Genomic DNA, 20265 nt, shown 5'->3' on the forward strand with positions numbered 1-20265 from the left:
AGAACCCTTGAATTTGTCTGTTATTATCATTGGCCAAATCTGCACCATGATGGGTCACAATACAAGTTACAGATGTGTCTTTGTTTAACTTTTTCCTTGACCAGACATAGCTAGAAATGTATGACAGGGTTGAAAAAATAAAAAATGTATACGTTCCAGGGATGCCTCCTTTTGTTGAATCCAGCACCATACAGAATCCTACCAAACGTAATTGGAGGTTTTTAAGATGAATAGAGGGAATACCAGCTGAGGTGTATCAGATGTTAGTGGAAAGTATGCCATGGAGAGTATGGAAGTTCATTAGGACCAACAGGAGGCCCCAATAAGAATTAACATATGTAAATAAATACTACTTTTGATTCTTGCTCAGGTTTTCAATGACTTTTGGAAGAATAGTGTAGGCTCACATGGTAAAAAAAAACAACAAAAAAAACGAAACATACATTATAGGCCAGGCTCACACAAGCGGGTGGGCTTCCACATGTGGATATCTGCAGCAAAAGACCTGTGAATGTATGAAAGCTCTCACTGACTCACTCAATGACTCGCCACTAATTCTCTAACTTCCCAGTGTTGCACAAACATGAAATTTGGCACAACCATTCTTTAGGTCCTGAATAGGATATGTAAAGGGGTCACTACTCGATTATTCAATGCTAATTGCAAAAATAAGTGCACCCCTATGTAATGTAATTTCCCAGTGTTGTACAAGCATGAAATGTGACACAACAATCTAACTGACCTCTATGTGTATATACTGAGGACAATCTACCTCCCCTTTATGTGTATATATTGAGAACAATCTAACTGACCTCTATGTGCATATACTGAAAGGCTGTCAAGTACATAAGGAAACGGCCAAGGACTGCAGGGATGGAGCATGTCTTTAAGGCCAAGAAAAGGCTGCAACCTCCAGTCTGGGGTTAAATTTGAATAAAATAAGAATAAAAAGTGAGGAGAGTGGGAGGGGTGGAACACTCTGCAGAGGAACATTGGTACATGCAGTCTGGGGAGAATCTAACACTCCTTATGTGTATATATAGTTTATTCCTTGGTTCCTCTGAAGTCACCATGACTTCATGAAAATTTTCTGTGCAAACAACAGGTAAACACCTATACCAAATTAACTTGGGCAAAGCCAGCTAATATATAAATATTATACACACACACATACTTATGACAAGGCACAGACATGGATGTGATTAATTTGCACTTGTGAGAATAAAAAAACACTTATTCTTGTGGAGGAAGAGCCCAGAAGAATAAGTGAAGGTTGCAGACAGCAGGCTGGATGGTTGTGTTGCTCCACAGACTCTGTCCTGCATTATCTGTCCACAAATTCCTGCTTTCTTTATTCCATTTGTATCTGGTCTTCTAGCAACTTATGAGCGAGTCCATATCCATATGCAATGGAGAGATCAATGGAGCCCATACATGCAGAATCCACGGTAAAATAGAGCATGCTTCCATCTTTCTTCAGCTTGCGGAATACGCAATTACTACCCACAAGTGCGAGCCAACTGGCGAAAGTCCATGCATTTCAATGCCTGCGTTTTACTACATATCATCCGTGCTGATTGCGATCACGGAATCCACAATTCAAATCTGCTTGTGTGAGACGTCCCTAACATACACTATTTATATCGTACAGCTTGAGGTTGTATTGATTTTTTAGCCTGAGAAAAAGAGTTAAGGGTGGACACATCTGTATGGGAAAACAGAGTTGAGAGAATTATAGGAGCTGTATTTCCAATTTTTTTCCCTACAGGAGACACGAAATTTTAGATGCGGCAGCTATTCTTAAGAGCACCAAAAAATTAAGAGGTTTGTCCAGCTTTAAACTAATGATGGTCTATTCAAAGGGAACTTTGTCTATAAGACCAAGCCAGGCTATTGCAGTAGGAATGGAGCGGAGTGCATCCTGCACACATCAGCTCCAACTTGGCAAACAGCTGAACGGCAGGGGTCCCAGGCAGCTGGATAGGCCTTCAATAGTAAAGCTAGAAAGCCCCTTTTATACTAATCTGCTCACTTGGGCATCATGCCCACAGGTATACTAAGGTTCTGTTCTACCCTGTAGTTATATGGGGCTGTAATATGGTCCTCTTGACTGCTATGGAGCCTGCACTGTAGCCCTGCTTGACTCTGATTTCATATGGAAACATATAGATGATTTCCTTGTTAGATTCCATAAGAATCAAGGCTCTCGTTCTACTGAGTTTTTCTCCTCTAGGATCATAGTTGATAAATGTTTTGGAGACGGAATACATTTTATCATGGCCCCTACGTACACTTTAACAACTTCAACATCTTGGCTGATGGGCAGTCACCTGCCCTCCTGGCCTCCATTCTGCCCTTCGTCTGATCTTCTACACATCTTCGTCCAGCACGTGACGACACTGTTCCAAGCAATTATGTGGTCAAAAGGAATTTCTATTTGAGTGTGTATAATTTTTATTTCACTAAGCTGTAATTTCTCCTATTTTTAGCTTTGAGGTTGAGCGCCATGTTCTGAAACACGATCCTGGATTCCCTTGAATTTATTATTGTTGGCAGCTTTGCCCTTACAAGTGATTTGAAATATTAAAAGTCTCTTCCCTACTCAGAGCCTCTTGGGTTTTTGGAAGACATACTTTTAGACATGGAGATCAGACAAGTACTTTCTGGCAAAGCTTACATTACTGAAGCATGTGCACATTATCGTTAACCCTCACTACATAGGAATTACAGAATATCACCTGGAAACCTTTCCCTGGTCCCCGGTATCAACTGTATCTTTATTTTTAAGTCACAGATACAAATGAATGTAGTAATGGCCTTCTGACTCACTGCACCGCTGCCCAGTGAGTCTTTCCAGTGACGCAGGTGGCACAATTGTGTCATTTTACCACCTGTCTTGTTCTGCAAGATGCAGATGTGGCACTATGAAAATATTTTATAAAACTTTGTCTTAAAATAGGGGTTAAGGAGGTAAAAAAAAGAAAAAAAAAAAACAGGTCAACAAAATCTGTGTGGCAACCTCTGCAGAGTTAAGTTGGTGCTGGGAGAAGTCGTCATGGTGATCTGTTTGAAAAGTTAATGACCATTTAAAGGAACCCTCAGGGCATAGCATATACCCTGTGTGCAGTTATATTTAACATGTGGCAGATTTGTTACAAATATTGTGAAAACTAAAAATCTGTTCCATACGTCTGAATGGACTTGTTTCTACAGTATGTTCATAAATTTCGGCAAGTCTTATTCAGATCAATAGGATAGTGTATGAATACACTCCTTTGTCTAGAGCAGGAGCTCAAGAGCTGGTAACACTGGGATTCAAGTGGGAATGGGGGGATGCCTTTTTTTTCCTCATCGAGATTGCCAAGATACGAAGGATGTGTTCCCCTGGAAAAAAGGTATGCAAATAGAAGATGAGAAATGCCTCTGTAGCACCTCCTATTGGAAGGTATCACCAATAAAAAAGATTGGCACTGCAGAGGCATTTTTTAATCTGCAATTTGCATACTGGGATTCAAAGAACATTAAAAAGAAAATCCTTGTTTCCTGAACCACTCCTCAGGCCCACAATAGGAATAAAACATTAGCATTGTTGCCTTTAAAGGTAAGAGGCAAAATATTGTCCTTAAAAAGGGAAACTGCAGTGTTTTCTACCCTAGTAAACTAAATATGGCTGCTGAGTACCCATGTGATCTTTAAAGCGCTTAGATTTCTTACGCATGCGCCAAAAGTTTGCGGAGTGGTCCACAAACAACTGGCACATGTGTGAGAAATCAAAGTGCTCTGAGGAGGACGTGGGTACTCAGCAGCCAAAGTGGGTGGGCCTATTCAAAAACCTCCATCCGGAAGGGGCAGTCCAAGCCCACCCCAGACCGGACTGCAGGCATTAGCGGGAGGTTTTAAAACATGTTTTACAACAGCTATGCTTTCAAAAGGAAATTCTTGTAAGTCCTTAACCTGCTCCTGTATATAGTTTACTAGGGTAGAAAACACTGACCGTTTCCCTTTAACTGAGAAGGCAGAAATTATATTCCCATGTCCCTAGTTGCTTTACAAGTGTCATCAAGTCAGCTATATAAAATCAGTGACAGGCTAATAGCAAAGGAAGGAACTTACTGTGGAGGGGAAAGCTACAGTGTCACCTCTTGTATCCAAAAATTGATTTAGTTAGGTAGGTCTATTCAACACATTTCATGGCAACCAATAGATTTCCTCTGGGCCTCAAACTTAAAATTCTATTGCAAAATTCAATAACAGATTTAGATTCTGTAAAGAACAAAAGAAGTTTTCTACAAACTCCAGCTTTTCAGGCATGATAGCAAAACAGATATTCAAACTAGAAGAGCTCGGGCCAGTTTTTATTGGCATCACAATGCTTTTGCTTAAAATACCTGTCACTTAACCATTGCTGAGCACTGCTCGGCTACACTACACAGGAAGCTCAATGCAAAGATGCATGTAGTACGTGAAATAAATAAAATCTATCTCTATATGGGAAAAATAGACTTGTACGCGGCCCTATATTTCTTCCATTAAAACAGCATACCCTCACTATGGTCCATTGAGTACCATATGCACCGTGATTTCCACTGTACAGAGATTTGAGCAGAGCCTAAAGGCTGGTTTACACGGGCCGATGATCGCTCAAAGACAGCTTTAAGTGATCATTTTGCATAAACTATTAAGTAGCTACTCAAATACTTAAGTACCAATTAGGTGTGCAAATGAAACCATAGCTGAAAGCTGTTAACAGCCCAATGGCGCTTATCTGCGCTCAGATCCTTTGTTCTCCACGGGGAAACAATGCTATCAGCACTCCCTGAGAACTACTGATAAAAGTGAGTGACGATTTTTAGGTTAGACTGAATTTAACGATCACCTAACAGTGCCCGAAAAGCGCACGATGGGCGCACATTTACACACACAGATTATCACTAAAAAGATCACCGATTAGCGATCATCGGCTGGTGTAAATTTGCCTTAACTCTTTCAAAAGTTAAACGTTCCCACTAAAATCCCAAGTAAATATAAGGCTGTGTTCACATCTGCGCTGCAGGCTCCATTAGAAGCTTCCATCACAGATCTCATTGTGCTTTGATGGGAAAATTATGCTTTTAATGGAAGCTCCAATGCAAATGTGAACAGAGTCCAAGTTCTAGTTATATCTATTTCTGGAATATATTACCTAGTGCAGCTAACATTATAGCTTGGTATTGCAAATTTCCAATCTATTTAAAGCTTGGTTACAACCGCAGAAATGACAGCTATCTTATAGTGATCACCACTAAACAGACTTTGTATCAAATTCAAGAAAAGGACGACTGCAGATTTTTTTTTTTATTTTAGGTAGCTCAGGAAAATGATTCTCCGAAGGTTAAATACTTATATATATAGGTCACATAATCTTCATTGTGTCACAAGTCAGGACCACAACCAGCATCTTTCCTCACCTGTCACTACTGCCGGCCATGGAACACGATCGCCTGTCTGTGGCAGGCGCCGTGCTCTGGCCTCCTGCAAGCTCCTCTCTGCTGCCCGAAGGGCGCGCACATGCCTGCGGTCTTAAAAGGCCAGCACGCGTCCTGTATTTCTGTCCCCCTCCAATCCCAGAATATCTCTCATTACATCAAGCACCTACCTCCTAAGGAAGGTATATAAGTCTCCTTGCCCAGTTGAATGTGTTTCTCGTTTGATCCCATTCCCCGGTTACCGATTCTGGCTTTATCCTAACTATCCTGCATTCTTCACTCCTGCTTGCTATAGTCCTTGTCCATTCGTTGATCCTGACACATTGTTTGAACAAGCATGTGGTTCGGAAATACAAGTGCCTAGTATTTTGACTCATCTCATTCAAGCGAATGAGACTGAGCTGCAGTACTAGGTAAACTTACCTGAATGGGTGAGCCACTGTGCCTTTGTAAATAATGAAGTGGACACAGTAGTTGGACTCCCACCGATCAAATATTGATGAACTACCCTAAGACTAGGCCATTAATGTTTATGTTCCAGAGAACTTCTTTAAGCTCTCATTAAGAAACCTCATAAGCAGTGCCAAGTCTTCTTTGAAGAATTTTGGCATGTAACACTACTTTCTATTAATATCATGTGCACTTAGTATTGACTGTCATTTCCCAGCCTATGTTGTTGTTTCTGTAGGTAAGTTCTTTTCAATGTCACCGTTTATTTCTTAGTCCTAACTTCTGATTACTGCATTATTGATCTTTCAATAGAGTTGCAAAATATAATAAATTAACTTCATGTTTCTAGATGATCTAAAATTACTTATTTATATAACTGAGAAACGTGGTACATGATCACCTGGGCCACTACTAAACGCTATTGGATTTGGAGACGGATTAATGTATTCTGTATTTTACAGATAAAAATTAGTAAAAGCCGGTAATGCACTCAGCAAGTCCTACAGATGAAAAGCAACTGCTATATTTTGGATTTGCAAGAGTTGAGGCACCAAAGAAGCAGTACATGAAAAGTCTTGATGCTTTTGAACTTTGGATCGGAAGACTTTTGAAAAGATTATCGAATACAAGTACTTAATCTTTCGCTTGAAGCACCAATGACTAGTTTGAATACATAATTTTGAGAATCTTAAGAGAAGAAACAGTCATTGAAGGCGGATTTTATATCAAGAACATGAAACATGGAAGCTTGAAGACCAAGACAGAAGACAGGACATTCTGGAGAAATACTAATCTGTACTGTCACTAGGAGCCACAAATGAATTGATGGTTCCTAAGAATAAATAATGATAACCACAATGATAAAAAAAAACTCAGACATAAAGACATGAAGAACAACAAGACCTATACCTCACAAAAGTATAAGTAACAAATGTGAGATGGCCATTGCATGTATCACTGAAGAATGGTTCAGTTATTTATGTTGTGGAAAACACAGTGCATTTACAATGTATTTACATGTATTTTTCTTGGACTTTGTTAAAGAAAAATTATTAAAAGGAGATAAAGTAAGAAGATAACCCAGAGAACCATAGTTTGGTGCAAAAATTGTTCACAAATTACATTCAACTGCCCTGGGCTTATTGGACAATAGATATACTGGTGGTCACTGGTATGGCCTATTGATCAGGTACACGTCTAAACTCAAGTTTCAAGACAAAACATTTGCAGAGGCCCAGGTTGGTGCAGGCACAGCGTCTATTGATTTACTACATTACCCTCCTGGGCTGTTGCAATTTGGATAGAGCTGTCAGCTTTTGGCTCTGTCAGCACTGACAGTAGGCACAACAACAGTTGTTAGTTGGAGGTGGACTCCTGCTGATCAGTTTTTGATGACCTATTCTGAGGATAGGTCATTTATAGTTAAAGGGGTTCTGTCATTAGCAAAAAAAAAAAAAAGAACAATACTTACCTATTCCTCCCCAGGCAGCCTTCTCACTGCATCTTCTCCTCACTGATCTTCTCCAGTGCCCCAGGTCAGCTCACCACAAGCGGCCGGATCCTCTTGTTATGATGAATCTATCTCGGCATTCTTCTTCCTGCAGTTCAGTGCAAGAAATGCCGATCTATTGCTGAGACTGCACTGTCTCGCCGTGAGTGTTCATATACTATTGCATAGACACAGCACGCATGTGCAGTCTCGGCAATAGATCATCACTCCCTGCTAAGCTGTAAATGCTACATCACTAGTGACATAGTGTACATTGCCCTGCAGGAAGAAGACTGCCGGCAATGGACACTTCGTCACCAGAAGAAGAATAGGCTGGCCGGAGGTGAAGTGACCCGGGGGGGAACTGCAGGAGCCAGGAGAAGATCAGAGGGGGGAAGATGCAGTAAGAAGGCTGCCTGGGGAGGAATAGGTAAGTATTGAATTTTTTTTCTAATGACAGAACCCCTTTAAGTACTGAGAAACATTTTTTTAAAGGAGTTATCCCACAATCCAATATTTTTTGTCAAGTCCAATACCTTCCTAACATCATTAAATGCTACATGCCCAAAGCCCATGAGCTTACTATGTGCCTCCCTTCTATATATTTAGACTATGTTACTTCCATTGGTGCAGGTTTCTTGCTAAGCAAACAGGGGAGTCCTTCTTCTCAGCCACATGACTAGCATTTCTGACTGGGAAATTACAGCTCCCAGAAGCATTGGCCTCACCTCCTGGCTGATAACATCTCCCATGTCTATGTATTTACCAGTAATGCTACTCTGCCTGTGCATTGAAAGAAGTAATTAGAGTAGATTAACCCTTTGTTTTCCCCTGAGCTTTATTTGTGTTAAGGGGAGGAGGCTGAAACTCTGCAAACCCTCTCACTCACAGCCCAGATAAGACCAGGAATTGTGTTTGTGCACATGAAATGGTTAACCTTTTGTCAGAGGAGGGGAAAGCGAGCTTACTGAATGCAGGGGAGAGAGAGCTGAGACTCAGCCTGCTTTGCTGATGCTCATCCTGAGAGCTAAAGACCGGGACAGAGCAACAACATAGGAGTAGAGTCAGGCTGAACTGAACATGCCTGACCAGAGTGAAGAACTACTGTTTAGAGGGTGATAAGCCAGGACTGGTGCATTTTCAAAGATTAATAATTTTAACACTTAGAGAGGTTTTCCCACAAGTGATGGCATATACCCAGAATATCCCAAAGCTTAGTAATTGTGGGGATACAAATAATGGGGTGAAATAATATAAAAATATATTGACTTTTTGAAGCATTATTATGAGAACTAGTGTGAAAATAGTGGAATCATCTTCAATAAAAATAAAGTAACTGTCTCTTCATCAGCTCTACAGTTTTTCTTAATTAAATACATATATTTGATAGCATTACTTGTCCGACCTTCTAACAGGCCTTGTAACATAACCGGGAATATGAGCCAAAACCAGAGGAAAAAAGATAACCATGTAAGTAACATCACATGCAATGTTAACATAACACATTGTTTTATACTTGAAAATAGGAAGGGCAGTACTGCTGACTTGAAAGGGCTACTGCTTTTTAGGTGGCTGGATGGTGTGCGATGGACAAGCTCACATTGAGCATTCCACAAATTACAAGCACACAAATTCAAAGGAGCCACAAGAGGCCACGTGCACATATTTGACCAATTCACATCCATTATTATCTACAAATGCATTTTCCCGGGCACGCCAATTGCTTCTACTAATTAGAAGCCAAGCTGATGTGTATTTAATAGTAAGAGATCTTCTAAAATTAAAAAAGGTTTTCCAGACTTGAATTACTGAGCAAAACCACTTATTAGTCTCCAGTTCTTCAGACATTTGGAATGCAAGCTTGCAAAATGTACTGCCCCCAGCTCCTTACAATACCCCAATGCGTATTCCTACCTGCATTAGAACTAGAGAGAAGAGATTGTATTTCTAGGGCTTCTTATCAAAATTCCATAAATAGAGCACCTCCTAGTGTCAGAGATGGCTTATTAACCAATTAATATGCATTCGCTAGTCAACATCTCAAACAAATAACTAGCTATACAGAACAAAAGTCAGAAATATTAGTGATTAAAAAAGTTTCTATAAAAGAAAAGTTATGCAACTTTCCAATATACTTTGCACATCAATTCCCTGACAATTTCAAGATCTCTGCTTACTGTAAATTAATGGAAATGTTTTTGCTTAAATTTAGGGGCTGAAAATATGTTGTAATCATGTCCAACTGTGTGAAAAGGACACGAGCAGGGCAAATTTCCATGTCCATGAAACATAGCTATTAGGGATGAGCGAGCATACTCGCTAAGGACAATTACTTGAGCGAGCATTGTCCTTAGCGAGTACCTGCCCGCTCGGAACAAAAGATTCGGGTGCCGGCGGGGAGTGGCGGGGGAGAGCAGGGGGGAACGGAGGGGAGATCTCTCTCTCCTTTTCACGACCCCACTCCCCCCTGCTTACTCCCGCAACTCACCGCTCCCCCCCGCGCCGGCACCCGAATCTTTTCTTCCGAGCGGGCAGGTACTCGCTAAGGACAATACTCGCTCATCTCTAATAGCTATATAAGGATTATGGGTTATTTACATAAAACTGGAAGACAAGTCTAACAATTCAAAAGACAGAATTTCAATTAATTCAAATGAATTTCAATAAATTTATAGCAAGTATTACAGCAACTCCAAAAATGAATCAAATCCTATGTAAAGCCGCTGAGAGCAAAGCATGCAGAAAAAGACTGCTCTTTGCTGGATGATTGGCATTTGGCCTTAGATGGATGCTGCCTCTAAAAATGATTTTAGCAAATTTTGGCATATAGTGTATTGTAACTAAATACGGGGAGGGGGGGTGACACACCCACTGTAAGGATTCATTATATGAGAAATGCTGAAATGATAAACTTACTTGTGTCCAAGCTCATGAGCAATAGTAAAGGCCAGGTTGAGACCATTATCCTCCGCCAGGACACACTTGCGTTTAGGGCTGCACGCTCCACCGAGGTAGGCGATTCCTGCCGATGATATTGAAAATAATTAGTTTTGAGAGCTTACCAGAATTTAAAGCTAAAGATTGTATCTACTTTCACATGCAGCAGATTTGTTGCAGGAATTGTCCTATTTATCTGAAAGACTTCCAAAGCACGAAAGATGGCTCAAGACCCAAAAGGGTTAAATTGTAATCAATAAACCAAAGCCTATGCCAAGGACAACAAAAGCCCTGAAGAATAACTTTTATTAAAAACTAATAACATTTCACACTATCTATATATACATTTAAAGGGCTGTGTTCTGCATCCTCTGCTCAGAGCGGGGAACAGCTGGATGCAGAAGACAAGCTGGGACACCCCACTTGTCTTTTGTATCCTCCACTCAGAGCGCTGGGCTGTATAACAGCCGGGCGCTTGGAGCCGGGAACAGCTGGAAGCAGAAGACAAGCGGGGACACCCCGCTTGTCTTCTGCATCCTCCGCTCGCAGCGCAAGGTGATCGCTCAACTTTTAAGCGATCATCTTGCGCTGTAAATGACGCAACGATTATCGCCCAAAAGTCACTCAAAAGACATCTTTTGAGCGATAATCAGGGTGTCTAAATGGGCCTTAAGATTTGCAAAACCACTAAACCAAATCAGTAAAAGGGACAGAACGCTGAAATATGTGTGTCTGTCAGTATACCCGGCTGCCCACAGTCTGGGTGGCTAAGGGGATCCGACAAGTTCCCTTTAAGACAATTATAAAATTATGCCTTGTTGCAGATGCCACTAGGGGGAGCTGAAGAGCTTACTGCCTAAAGCCATTTCTATCATGCAAGATGCCACTAACTACATCTGAACTGTATCATTTCTGATGATAGATAGATAGATAGATAGATTTCATTTGTACAGAATATCAGATCTAATCTGGCACGACCGTTTGTATACTCCAATTGGATTTTCTGTTCCCCTCCCACATAATCTGCAGGCTGAGACAGCTTCAATTACATGAATACAGACAGATCCCTTATGGGCGATTATTTAATTAACCTATGACTAATAAACTAGTAATTTGATGCCATTTATAGGGCCCCGCTCTATTTCTGGGCTGTATTAATCATTACAAAAACACATTTATTACGCTAGGATAAGGCTAAATTCTATCATGTCTATTATTAGGTTTGGTGCTGTTCCATATCTACTTGATTTATGTGAAGGGGCAGCGCTGAGGTTAATATACAAAATGAATAAAAGAGCTCATGTAACAAAAAGTCAACTAATAATAATTGTTTCCTTATACAATTTCAAATTCCAGGCGATGAGAATTGCAAGCTTGCACATCAGAGAGACGAACCCTTTATATTTCTGTTCCGGTAGCATTGCCTAATTCCGCCAGGTTTATAGATATGTGGTGAGTGACAGGCTAGTATACACTTGTTAACCTGGTTTCATTGAGTTTCTGCACACATTGCTTCTTAGTGGGTTACCCCAGGACAAGTCTTGAAAAAAAAAAACACAAAACCTGTGGCGGAATTTCATTGCATGAATGGAAAATGTGATGGGATCTCCTCATATAAACTATTTATTTTCAGTCCTACAAGTGACTTCAGATAAAACATCTGTGGCTTACTCTTTTTATGTCATTAATAGAGATGAGTGAGCATACTCGTCCGAGCTTGATACTCGTTCGAGTATTTGGGTGTTCGAGATGCTCGTTAGTCGTGACGAGTACCACGCGATGTTCGAGTTACTTTCATTTTCTTCCCTGAGAAATTTGCGCGCTTTTCTGGCCAATAGAAAGACAGGGAAGGCATTACAACTTCCCCCTGCAACGTTCAAGCCCTATAACACCCCCCTGCAGTGAGTGGCTGGCGAGATTAGGTGTCACCCGAGTATTAAAATCTGCCCCTCCCGCGGCTCGCCACAGATGCATTCTGACATTAGTTCAGGGAAAGTGCTATCGTGTTGGAGCTGCTATAGGGAGAGTGTTAGGAGTATTTTAGGTTTCAAGAACCCCAACGGTCCTTCTTAAGGCCATAAATCTTCTCTATATGCGCTCAATGGGGCCGGCGGCAGCAGCGCCGACCCCATTGAGAACATATAGAAGACAAATCCTTCTTCTCTGCCACAGCTGTAACAGCTGTGGCAGAGAAGAACGATGTTTGCCCATTGAATTCAATGGAACCAGCAATACAGCAGGTTCCACTGAAAGCAATGGGCTGCCGGCTAGCGCGGGGATGAATTGTCGGGAAGGGGTTAAATATATAAGCCCTTACCTGCAATTCATCCAGAAATGTGTTATAATAAAAATATATACCGGCGTATAAGGCGACAGGGCGTATAAGACGACCCCCCAACTGTCACCTTATACGCCGGCAATACAGTGGAGCAAAGAATAAAAATCATTACTTACTTCTTCTGACGTTCTGTGGCGCTCCTGCAGGCTGTCGCTCCCTCCTGGTTCCCGGCAAAGCATTGATTTCTCTACGAAGGGCTTTAAATCCCCGCCTCCAGAAACACACGTGCCTTCAGCCAATCACAGCCAATGACAATGATGTCATTGAATGGCTGTGATTGGCTGTGTTTCTGGAGGCGGGGATTTCAAGCCCTGCGTCCAGAAAGCAATACTCTGCCGTGGACCAGGAGGGAGCGACAGCCTGCAGGAGCGGCGCAGAACGTCAGAAGAAGTGAGTAATGATTTTTATTCTTTGCTCCACTGTATTGCCGGTGTATAAGGTGACAGTTGGGAGGTCGTCTTATACGCCCCGTCGCCTTATACGCCGGTATATATTTTTATTGTAACACATTTCTGGATGAATTGCAGGGAAGGGCTTATATATTTAACCCCTTCCCGCAATTCATCCTGCGATCGCCGGCAGCCCATTGCTTTCAGTGGAACCTGCTGTATTGCAGGCTCCATTGTATTCAATGGGCAAACATCGTTCTTCTCTGCCACAGCTGTTACAGCTATGGCAGAGGAGAACGATCTTTACGCTGACAGTGCGGGGGGGGGGGGGGGGCCCACTCTTGCCGCTATTGTGGCTTAATAGTGGGACCTGGGAACTTGAGATGTAGCCCAACATGTAGCCCCTCGCTTGCCCTATCCGTTGCTGTGTCGTTCCCATCACTTTGTTGAATTGCCCAGATTTTCACAAACGAAAACCTTAGCGAGCATCGGCGATATACAAAAATGCTCGGGTCGCCCATTGACTTCAATGGGGTTCGTTACTCGAAACGAACCCTCGAGCTTTGCGAAAATTTCGTCCCGAGTAACGAGCACCCGAGCATTTTGGTGCTCGCTCATCTCTAGTCATTAAGTTGACAGGTAATAAGGTCACAACTATAAAAATAATGGTAGAACGCAGACAGACAGTTCTCCGACATTTGCTACTTCTTAGTTAGGGCAAGTTGACACATATCCTATTGGAGGTGGAAAAATCGGACATGGGTTTCAAGGGGAATGCACATCAGAAACCTGGGAGTATATGGATTTTAGTGCAGATGAGGCAAGCAATTTAGCCTCCATTAGTACAATAAATAAAGTCTGCACAGACTCAGATTCAAGAAGTGATGTCACTTGAATCCGGGTTGCAGTTTTTAAATTAGTGTAGAACTTTCAGCAACGTTTGTTCTGAGATGCGGCTTTCCATTGAAATAAATGGGTGGTGGATTTCCACTAGATTCCATGTGGATTTTGGAACACAATCCATGCTGCAAACTGCATGAAATGCAACTTGTGTGAGCTAGACCTTACTGGTATTCTTCAGGAGTGCCAATCAGCTATTAAAACAGCTTTAGTACAGAATTATATTGGAAGACCATGAGAAAATATTAGTAGGAACTTAGGGGCCTTGTATATGGCCCGTTGATCAGACCAAAATGTTCATAGAATGTTCGTTGATCAGACAATAATGATTATCAGTCTATATCAACATACCACCAACCACCCAACAAATGAACAAACGCTCATTTGTCAGGTGATCACATCTCTATGCTGTGCAACAAATCCTAGTTCTTGTTGGGACGCTCCCTGTGTAAATGGGGGATGTGTTGCCAACAGGGAGGAAAATTCTTGGGGGATGAATTATATGAACGTTTCTTTGTCCCGCAACCAGACTGAATCAGCCTGTGTAAAGGCTCAGTAGATGAGCACTGATCTCCTTTACCAGGGTTCATCATCTGGAACAAATTGGATGGCGTACAAATACTCTTAGGTAGGTCTGCACTTGCCTATAGGCACAGGGTTCCAGATGACGAACCCTGATGAAGGAGATCAGTGCTCGTCCACTGAGCCTTTACACAGGCCGATTCAGTCTGGTTGCGGGACGAAGAAATGTTCATATAATTCATCCCCCAAGGAGTTTCATCCCCCATTTACACAGGGAGCATGCCAACAATTTTACTTTCACTTTCATCCACAGCTCCCTGCAACCAACAGCATCTTTTAGCGCACCCCATCATTGTGATGGGCGATGAGGAGCGCTAAATGGAGAAATATAGAACAGACTCCGCTCAAAAATCGCGGTGGTGTAAGGTGTAGAAATTTGTCTAACATATAAAGCAAGAAGTACAGATAAATTTGTAATAAATTTGGTGCATCTTTTCTTTTAGGTATATTGCATCTTTATTTTAGACATATTAATAAATCTGCACAATTGAGCTCAAACTAATTTACATTTATTTATACATACCAGTCTCTTACCTAGTAGAACTATAGATATTAAATGGGTTGTTCCAAGATTGCAAGTTATCCCCCCTCCACTGGATAGGGGATAACTGTGATCTGTGCAGATCTCACCTCTGACGTCCCCGCCGATCTCAGAATAGCACTCCCGTGTCCGGTTCTCCCTCTGCGGTGATGTCGCCATAAAGGGAGTGCTGGTCGAGCATGTGCGGTCAGTGCTCCATTCATTTAGTTGGAACTGATGAGAATACCTGAGCAGGTGCCGCTTGGGTATTTAGCAGTCCCATTGAAAGTAAATAGAGTGCGTGACCAATGCTCTATTCAGTCTCCTCCTCATGGCAGGAGGTGCAGTTATCCCACAGTTAGGAGAATGGGGGATATGGGACAGAATTTTGTCCCGGAACCAGAGAGGTGTTTTAATACTAGCATTAATAAGAATATAATACCAAAGGGGAAGGGGGGTAACATCAGCATCTACTAGATCCCATCCTCATGTGCCTGTGCACGTGTGTATATAGGCTGCATATCTATCACCGAACCACATTTAATTAAATTCTCCAAAATCATAGCATCAAGGCCAACAAATAAAACATTCATCCAGATGATCTTCATATAAATAGCTTTTTGTGGGTAGGAACAGACCGTTTTCATCAGTTATAAAATAAAAACCTTAATTTGTTTGTTACAGAATATCCAAATCACAAGTTTCAGACTTAACCTAGAAATAACTATAGTATCTTTATAGCGAAAGGATAACCACAGCCGCTACCAGATGTTACCGAACATTCAGCAACCTCATCCTGAATTGAAGAGCAGAATGCCAAGCCATGCGCAACAACTTAACAGCAATCATTATGTTCTATTAATATTTTCCCTTTGAGGAAAACAAAAGGGCCCGTAACTAAATATGTATATTTACATGAATTCCTGCTTCAGCCATCCAGATGTGACTGAACTGCATTTCACGTGATCTTCTCGGGCAAGGACCCAGATGGCTGTCTTACCAATGTGTGGTTTAATGTAATTCATTCTTATGTAAATGTGACTAAAGGAAGTTTAGTAAATATACTATCCTAACAAAAGTAATTGGACAACTGAGCAAGAATCAAACATATGACTAATGACATCAGATACTCTCCCTGGCATACTTTCTACTAATGTCTGATACACTTCAGTTGGTGTTTTTCGCCATTCATTCTGCAAACATCTGGCGAGTTCTCTCAAAGTAGATGGACGCCGTTCAAATTTCTGACCCGACATCCCAGTTCATCCCAAAGATGTTCAGTAGGGTTCTGGTTGGGACTTGTGGGAAGTATTGCTGACCATTCTCAGAGTATTGCCACATTTTCAGCAGCATATTATTGTCTAGAGTGTCAAGGTAGACCTCTTGTCACTCCAACCAACGGTCAGGCCATGCCCTGTAAAACATCCACAGACCATAACAGAGCCTCCGCCATACTTAACTGTTGGCACAACATACTCAGGCAAAAGGCGTTCCCCAGAGATTCTTCACACCCAGGTACGTCCATCTGATTTAAAAATGGAGTAACGAGATTTATCAGTCCATAGAACGTTCCTCCATTGCTCAACTGTCCAAAGAGGACGCTCCTTGCAGCATTGTAGATGGGCCAGTGCATTGCACTTTGTGATGTATGGCTTGTGTGAAGCAGCATGATGCATATAGCCAATAGCGTGCAGTTCCCGTCATAAACTATGGCTGACCTCTCCAAGGGTTTGCATTTTACGTAGCCTGGTTTAGGACATGTGACATGCTAATAAGACACGATCCAATCTACCGATAGGGGTAAACTTTTTAGAGTACACACTTAGCAGGAGACAGCCACTACAGATGTATTAAGGGTTTTCAGCTCTAGAAAACTGAAGATCAGCATGATAGGTCATCAATAGCTGATTGGTAAGAGTCTCAATCAGTTATTCACAGGGCCGCTACCACGTAGTACAGAGTAGAAAGCAGACAGCTCCACATATTGTACAGTGACCCACCATGGTATAGCAGACAGAGTAGAATAGAAGCTGTGCCTGCAATATCATGCCGGGCCACTGTACAATGTATGGAGCTATCAGCTTTCTGCTCCGTACACTGTGACAGCAGCCTAGGGAACAGTTGATCAGCAGGACTTCGGAGCACGAATCCCCGCTGATCAGCTATTCATGACCTTGGATGGTCTTAAGGGCGGGTCATCCATTTTTTTAGATCTGGAAAACCCTTTAAAGTCTCACGCACTCAGTAGAGTTGCATTCACAGAGCCTATATAGCGGCACATACAATCCTTACAGCATGGTCCCCTACCAAGTCTGGTAACAAATTGTGAATGCCTAAAGGGGATTTTAAACATAACGTCACCAAAGCACAGAATGGACCTCATCATTGGGAATGTCCTGAGATTTAAACCACCTAATGGGCTAATGCAGCAAAACTGACAGGGCCATAAAGAAGCAGCATCCAATGTCCAATCAAGCAGTTTTAGTCCCAGAACATGCAGAACATCGTGGTTCTACATGAAGCCTTTATTAAGCCAAGCTTATGAAAAGCTCAATAAAGAATAAAATCCTTCTAAGATCTGCAGATAGGTGATATCATGCCACTGACGTGTTGTCTAAGCTTTCTGTCAGTAACCGTACTGAGGAGAACCATTGTTGGCCTCTACTCAGCCTGAAAGGGCTAATTACAGTTTACAATATTGTGTATTGCATTCAATGACGCCGCGAATGAGGTCAGACTCCAAGTTCAGTCACCCTTTAATGGCTGTGCTGACATACAATATTACACAGGTGAGTGAAAGGTATAGAAAGTTCCAACTACCGTGTATTATCATGATTATTGTAAGGGTATGTGCAGCGGCAGAGTTTATTATTGCTTATTTAGACCTTGCTATTCAGACTATCGTATATTTTTTTCTGCAGGTTCTATTTTAGCGCGTATTGTGTGCGTGCAGCTCTATTGTTTTCAGTGAGAGCGTTTGGAACACAGTACATCTGCAATTACATTGTGCATGTATGGTGGTTTTTACTCATGTTGCTAGGAAACATGAGAAAAAAAGGAAAAAAAAGAAGAAAACGGGGAAGCCAGTGCAGGACAGCGTGTGTAAAATACGCTGTTCATGCGCAGGCATAAGCGTGCAGAAATGTAACAATACACAGGGATACGCAATTCCCTACGCCAGTAAAAAGCTATGATTCCTACACAACGTATTAACGTACAGTCGTGTGAGCCCGGCCTTACATGTACATTTCCTGTGTACTGCGTATTGTGTGAGTGATATACCCCTATGTGAGCAAGCCCTTAAGGCCCATTTACACGGGCCGATGATCGCTCAAACGACAGTTTAAATGACAGCCTTGAGTGATCAGTTTGCATAAACTTTTAAGTAGCTATTTAAGAACAATTAGGTGTACAAATGCAGCATAAGCTGAAAGCAATTAATAGCCATGAGGGCTCTTATCTGCTTTCAGTTCCTTTTTTTTCCAGCGGGAAACAATACTATCAGCACTCCCATGGAGAACTGCTGATAAGGCTGAAGGACGATTTTAAGGTTGGACTGAATTTAACGATCAGCTAGCAGTGCAAGAAATGTGCACGGTGGGCGCACATTTAGACGCAACACTTATCGCTAAAACTATCGCCTTTTAGTGTTAATGGGCCTTTAGTGTGTACATGGGGAGCTTTTCCTGTCTTACAGGCCAAAAGGACATAACAAACATGATATGAACACAGCCATAGAGTCACATATATTGGTCAAATATCACTTCCATTAAGATGATTTATCCGTTCAGTCGTTGACGACTTTCGGTCACCTTATGGATCAGCATACGCCATGCTTCCACGTCTTTGGCCACTTCCTTCAGATTTTCCACAGTCATGTTCGTGTCAAACCAGTATACAGTTGCCTAAATAAGAATACTGTACAGTGCAATAGCTTTCATAAACTGCAATACTATAAAGTAATCTTCTATCAGTATTATTCAATGTCTAAATAAAACAGCTTCACAGTTAATATTATGGTTATGGTGGTCACAGTATCATGTGCCAGGCCATTTGTGGGGTCTCTTTGCCGCAGAGATGACTGATGTGCACAGGTTGCACACCCCCAAGGCTGGATCTGCATATAATAAAACAATCTCGACAGAATTTTTAATAAAAATACAGAACTAGGGGACTTTCGATGTTCTCATTATAGGGGAACACACTGTTTAAAATTCGCAAGTACCCAGAGTCCATCCAACAACCAGTGTGTTCTTCTAAAGACTTAATATATCATTTTTCAAGTACATGTACCAGGACCTTGACAAAGTCCAACAAATCTTACATAGTTGGATTTGTATCCGAGACAACTTTTTCAATAGTTGGCTTGGATTTCATTAACTCGTACCGTACAACTTTGTTTCCAGCCTTTGAAATGTTCACCCAACATCTGAATCACCAATAAGGAATAGGTAGCGACAGACCTTTTATACCTGTTGCTGGATTTTATTAGGTGCTTGCTTTAGACAGCAGATCATAGACATGCTACATTCCTGGAACCCTGAGGAATTTCTTCTACATTGGAGACCAACTTGAATCTTAACGTACTTGTTAGTTTATTGAACTCTTGTGACTGACAATACGCTTCAGGTATAATAATTTATAGACAATCTGATAACCCCTGCAGGAACAGGTTCCCTTGGATGAGGTGATATCACTCCCTGAACATGTAAGAACCCATTTAGATTATGAAGGCCTGGAGCACCGAGGAGGAATCTCTTTTATGTATTTGCGGTTACCGAGTGAGACAGATGATACGGAATTTATTTTGGCTCTGAACACAACTTTTGTCTGCTTCAGAAAGATATTCCACTTACAGGCATCCTCATTCCATTAAATGAACTTTTCACTGTGGCTAATGCATAGATATCATTCTGAAATACTAAATCGAAGCTACCTCTGCAAGAAGAAGGTCATTTTGAGGATAATTCCCATATCACGTTTCTTCTTTCAGTGCCAAGTACTGTAAAACTGTCTTAGAAGCCCATTCTCGTAAATCCCATTTCGAGGCTTTGTGCATCATTTCGGCATATTTCATTTTAGTAACCTGTTCTAGAAAATCCTAGTAAAAAAATATGGATGGAAATTTACACAAAAACTTTGGATGTAAAATTAAAAATAATATGAAAATATGATAGAAAACACTTGTTTGGACC

The 20265-nt window shown here is 41.5% G+C and overlaps 1 protein-coding gene across 2 annotated transcripts in view; it reads right to left on the reverse strand.

Annotated features, from left to right (window-relative positions):
- ADAMTS17 (ADAM metallopeptidase with thrombospondin type 1 motif 17) overlaps positions 1–20265 on the reverse strand; it is a 197411-nt gene that overhangs the window by 117603 nt on the left and 59543 nt on the right. For both annotated transcript variants that reach the window (XM_066592863.1, XM_066592862.1), the window contains exon 8: positions 10321–10426. In XM_066592863.1, the coding sequence (XP_066448960.1) occupies positions 10321–10426 (106 nt within the window). The remainder of the gene's footprint in view (positions 1–10320; positions 10427–20265) is intronic.

This window comes from Eleutherodactylus coqui, chromosome 2, assembly GCF_035609145.1.
Source record: "Eleutherodactylus coqui strain aEleCoq1 chromosome 2, aEleCoq1.hap1, whole genome shotgun sequence".
In the NCBI taxonomy this organism is placed as follows: domain Eukaryota; kingdom Metazoa; phylum Chordata; class Amphibia; order Anura; family Eleutherodactylidae; genus Eleutherodactylus; species Eleutherodactylus coqui.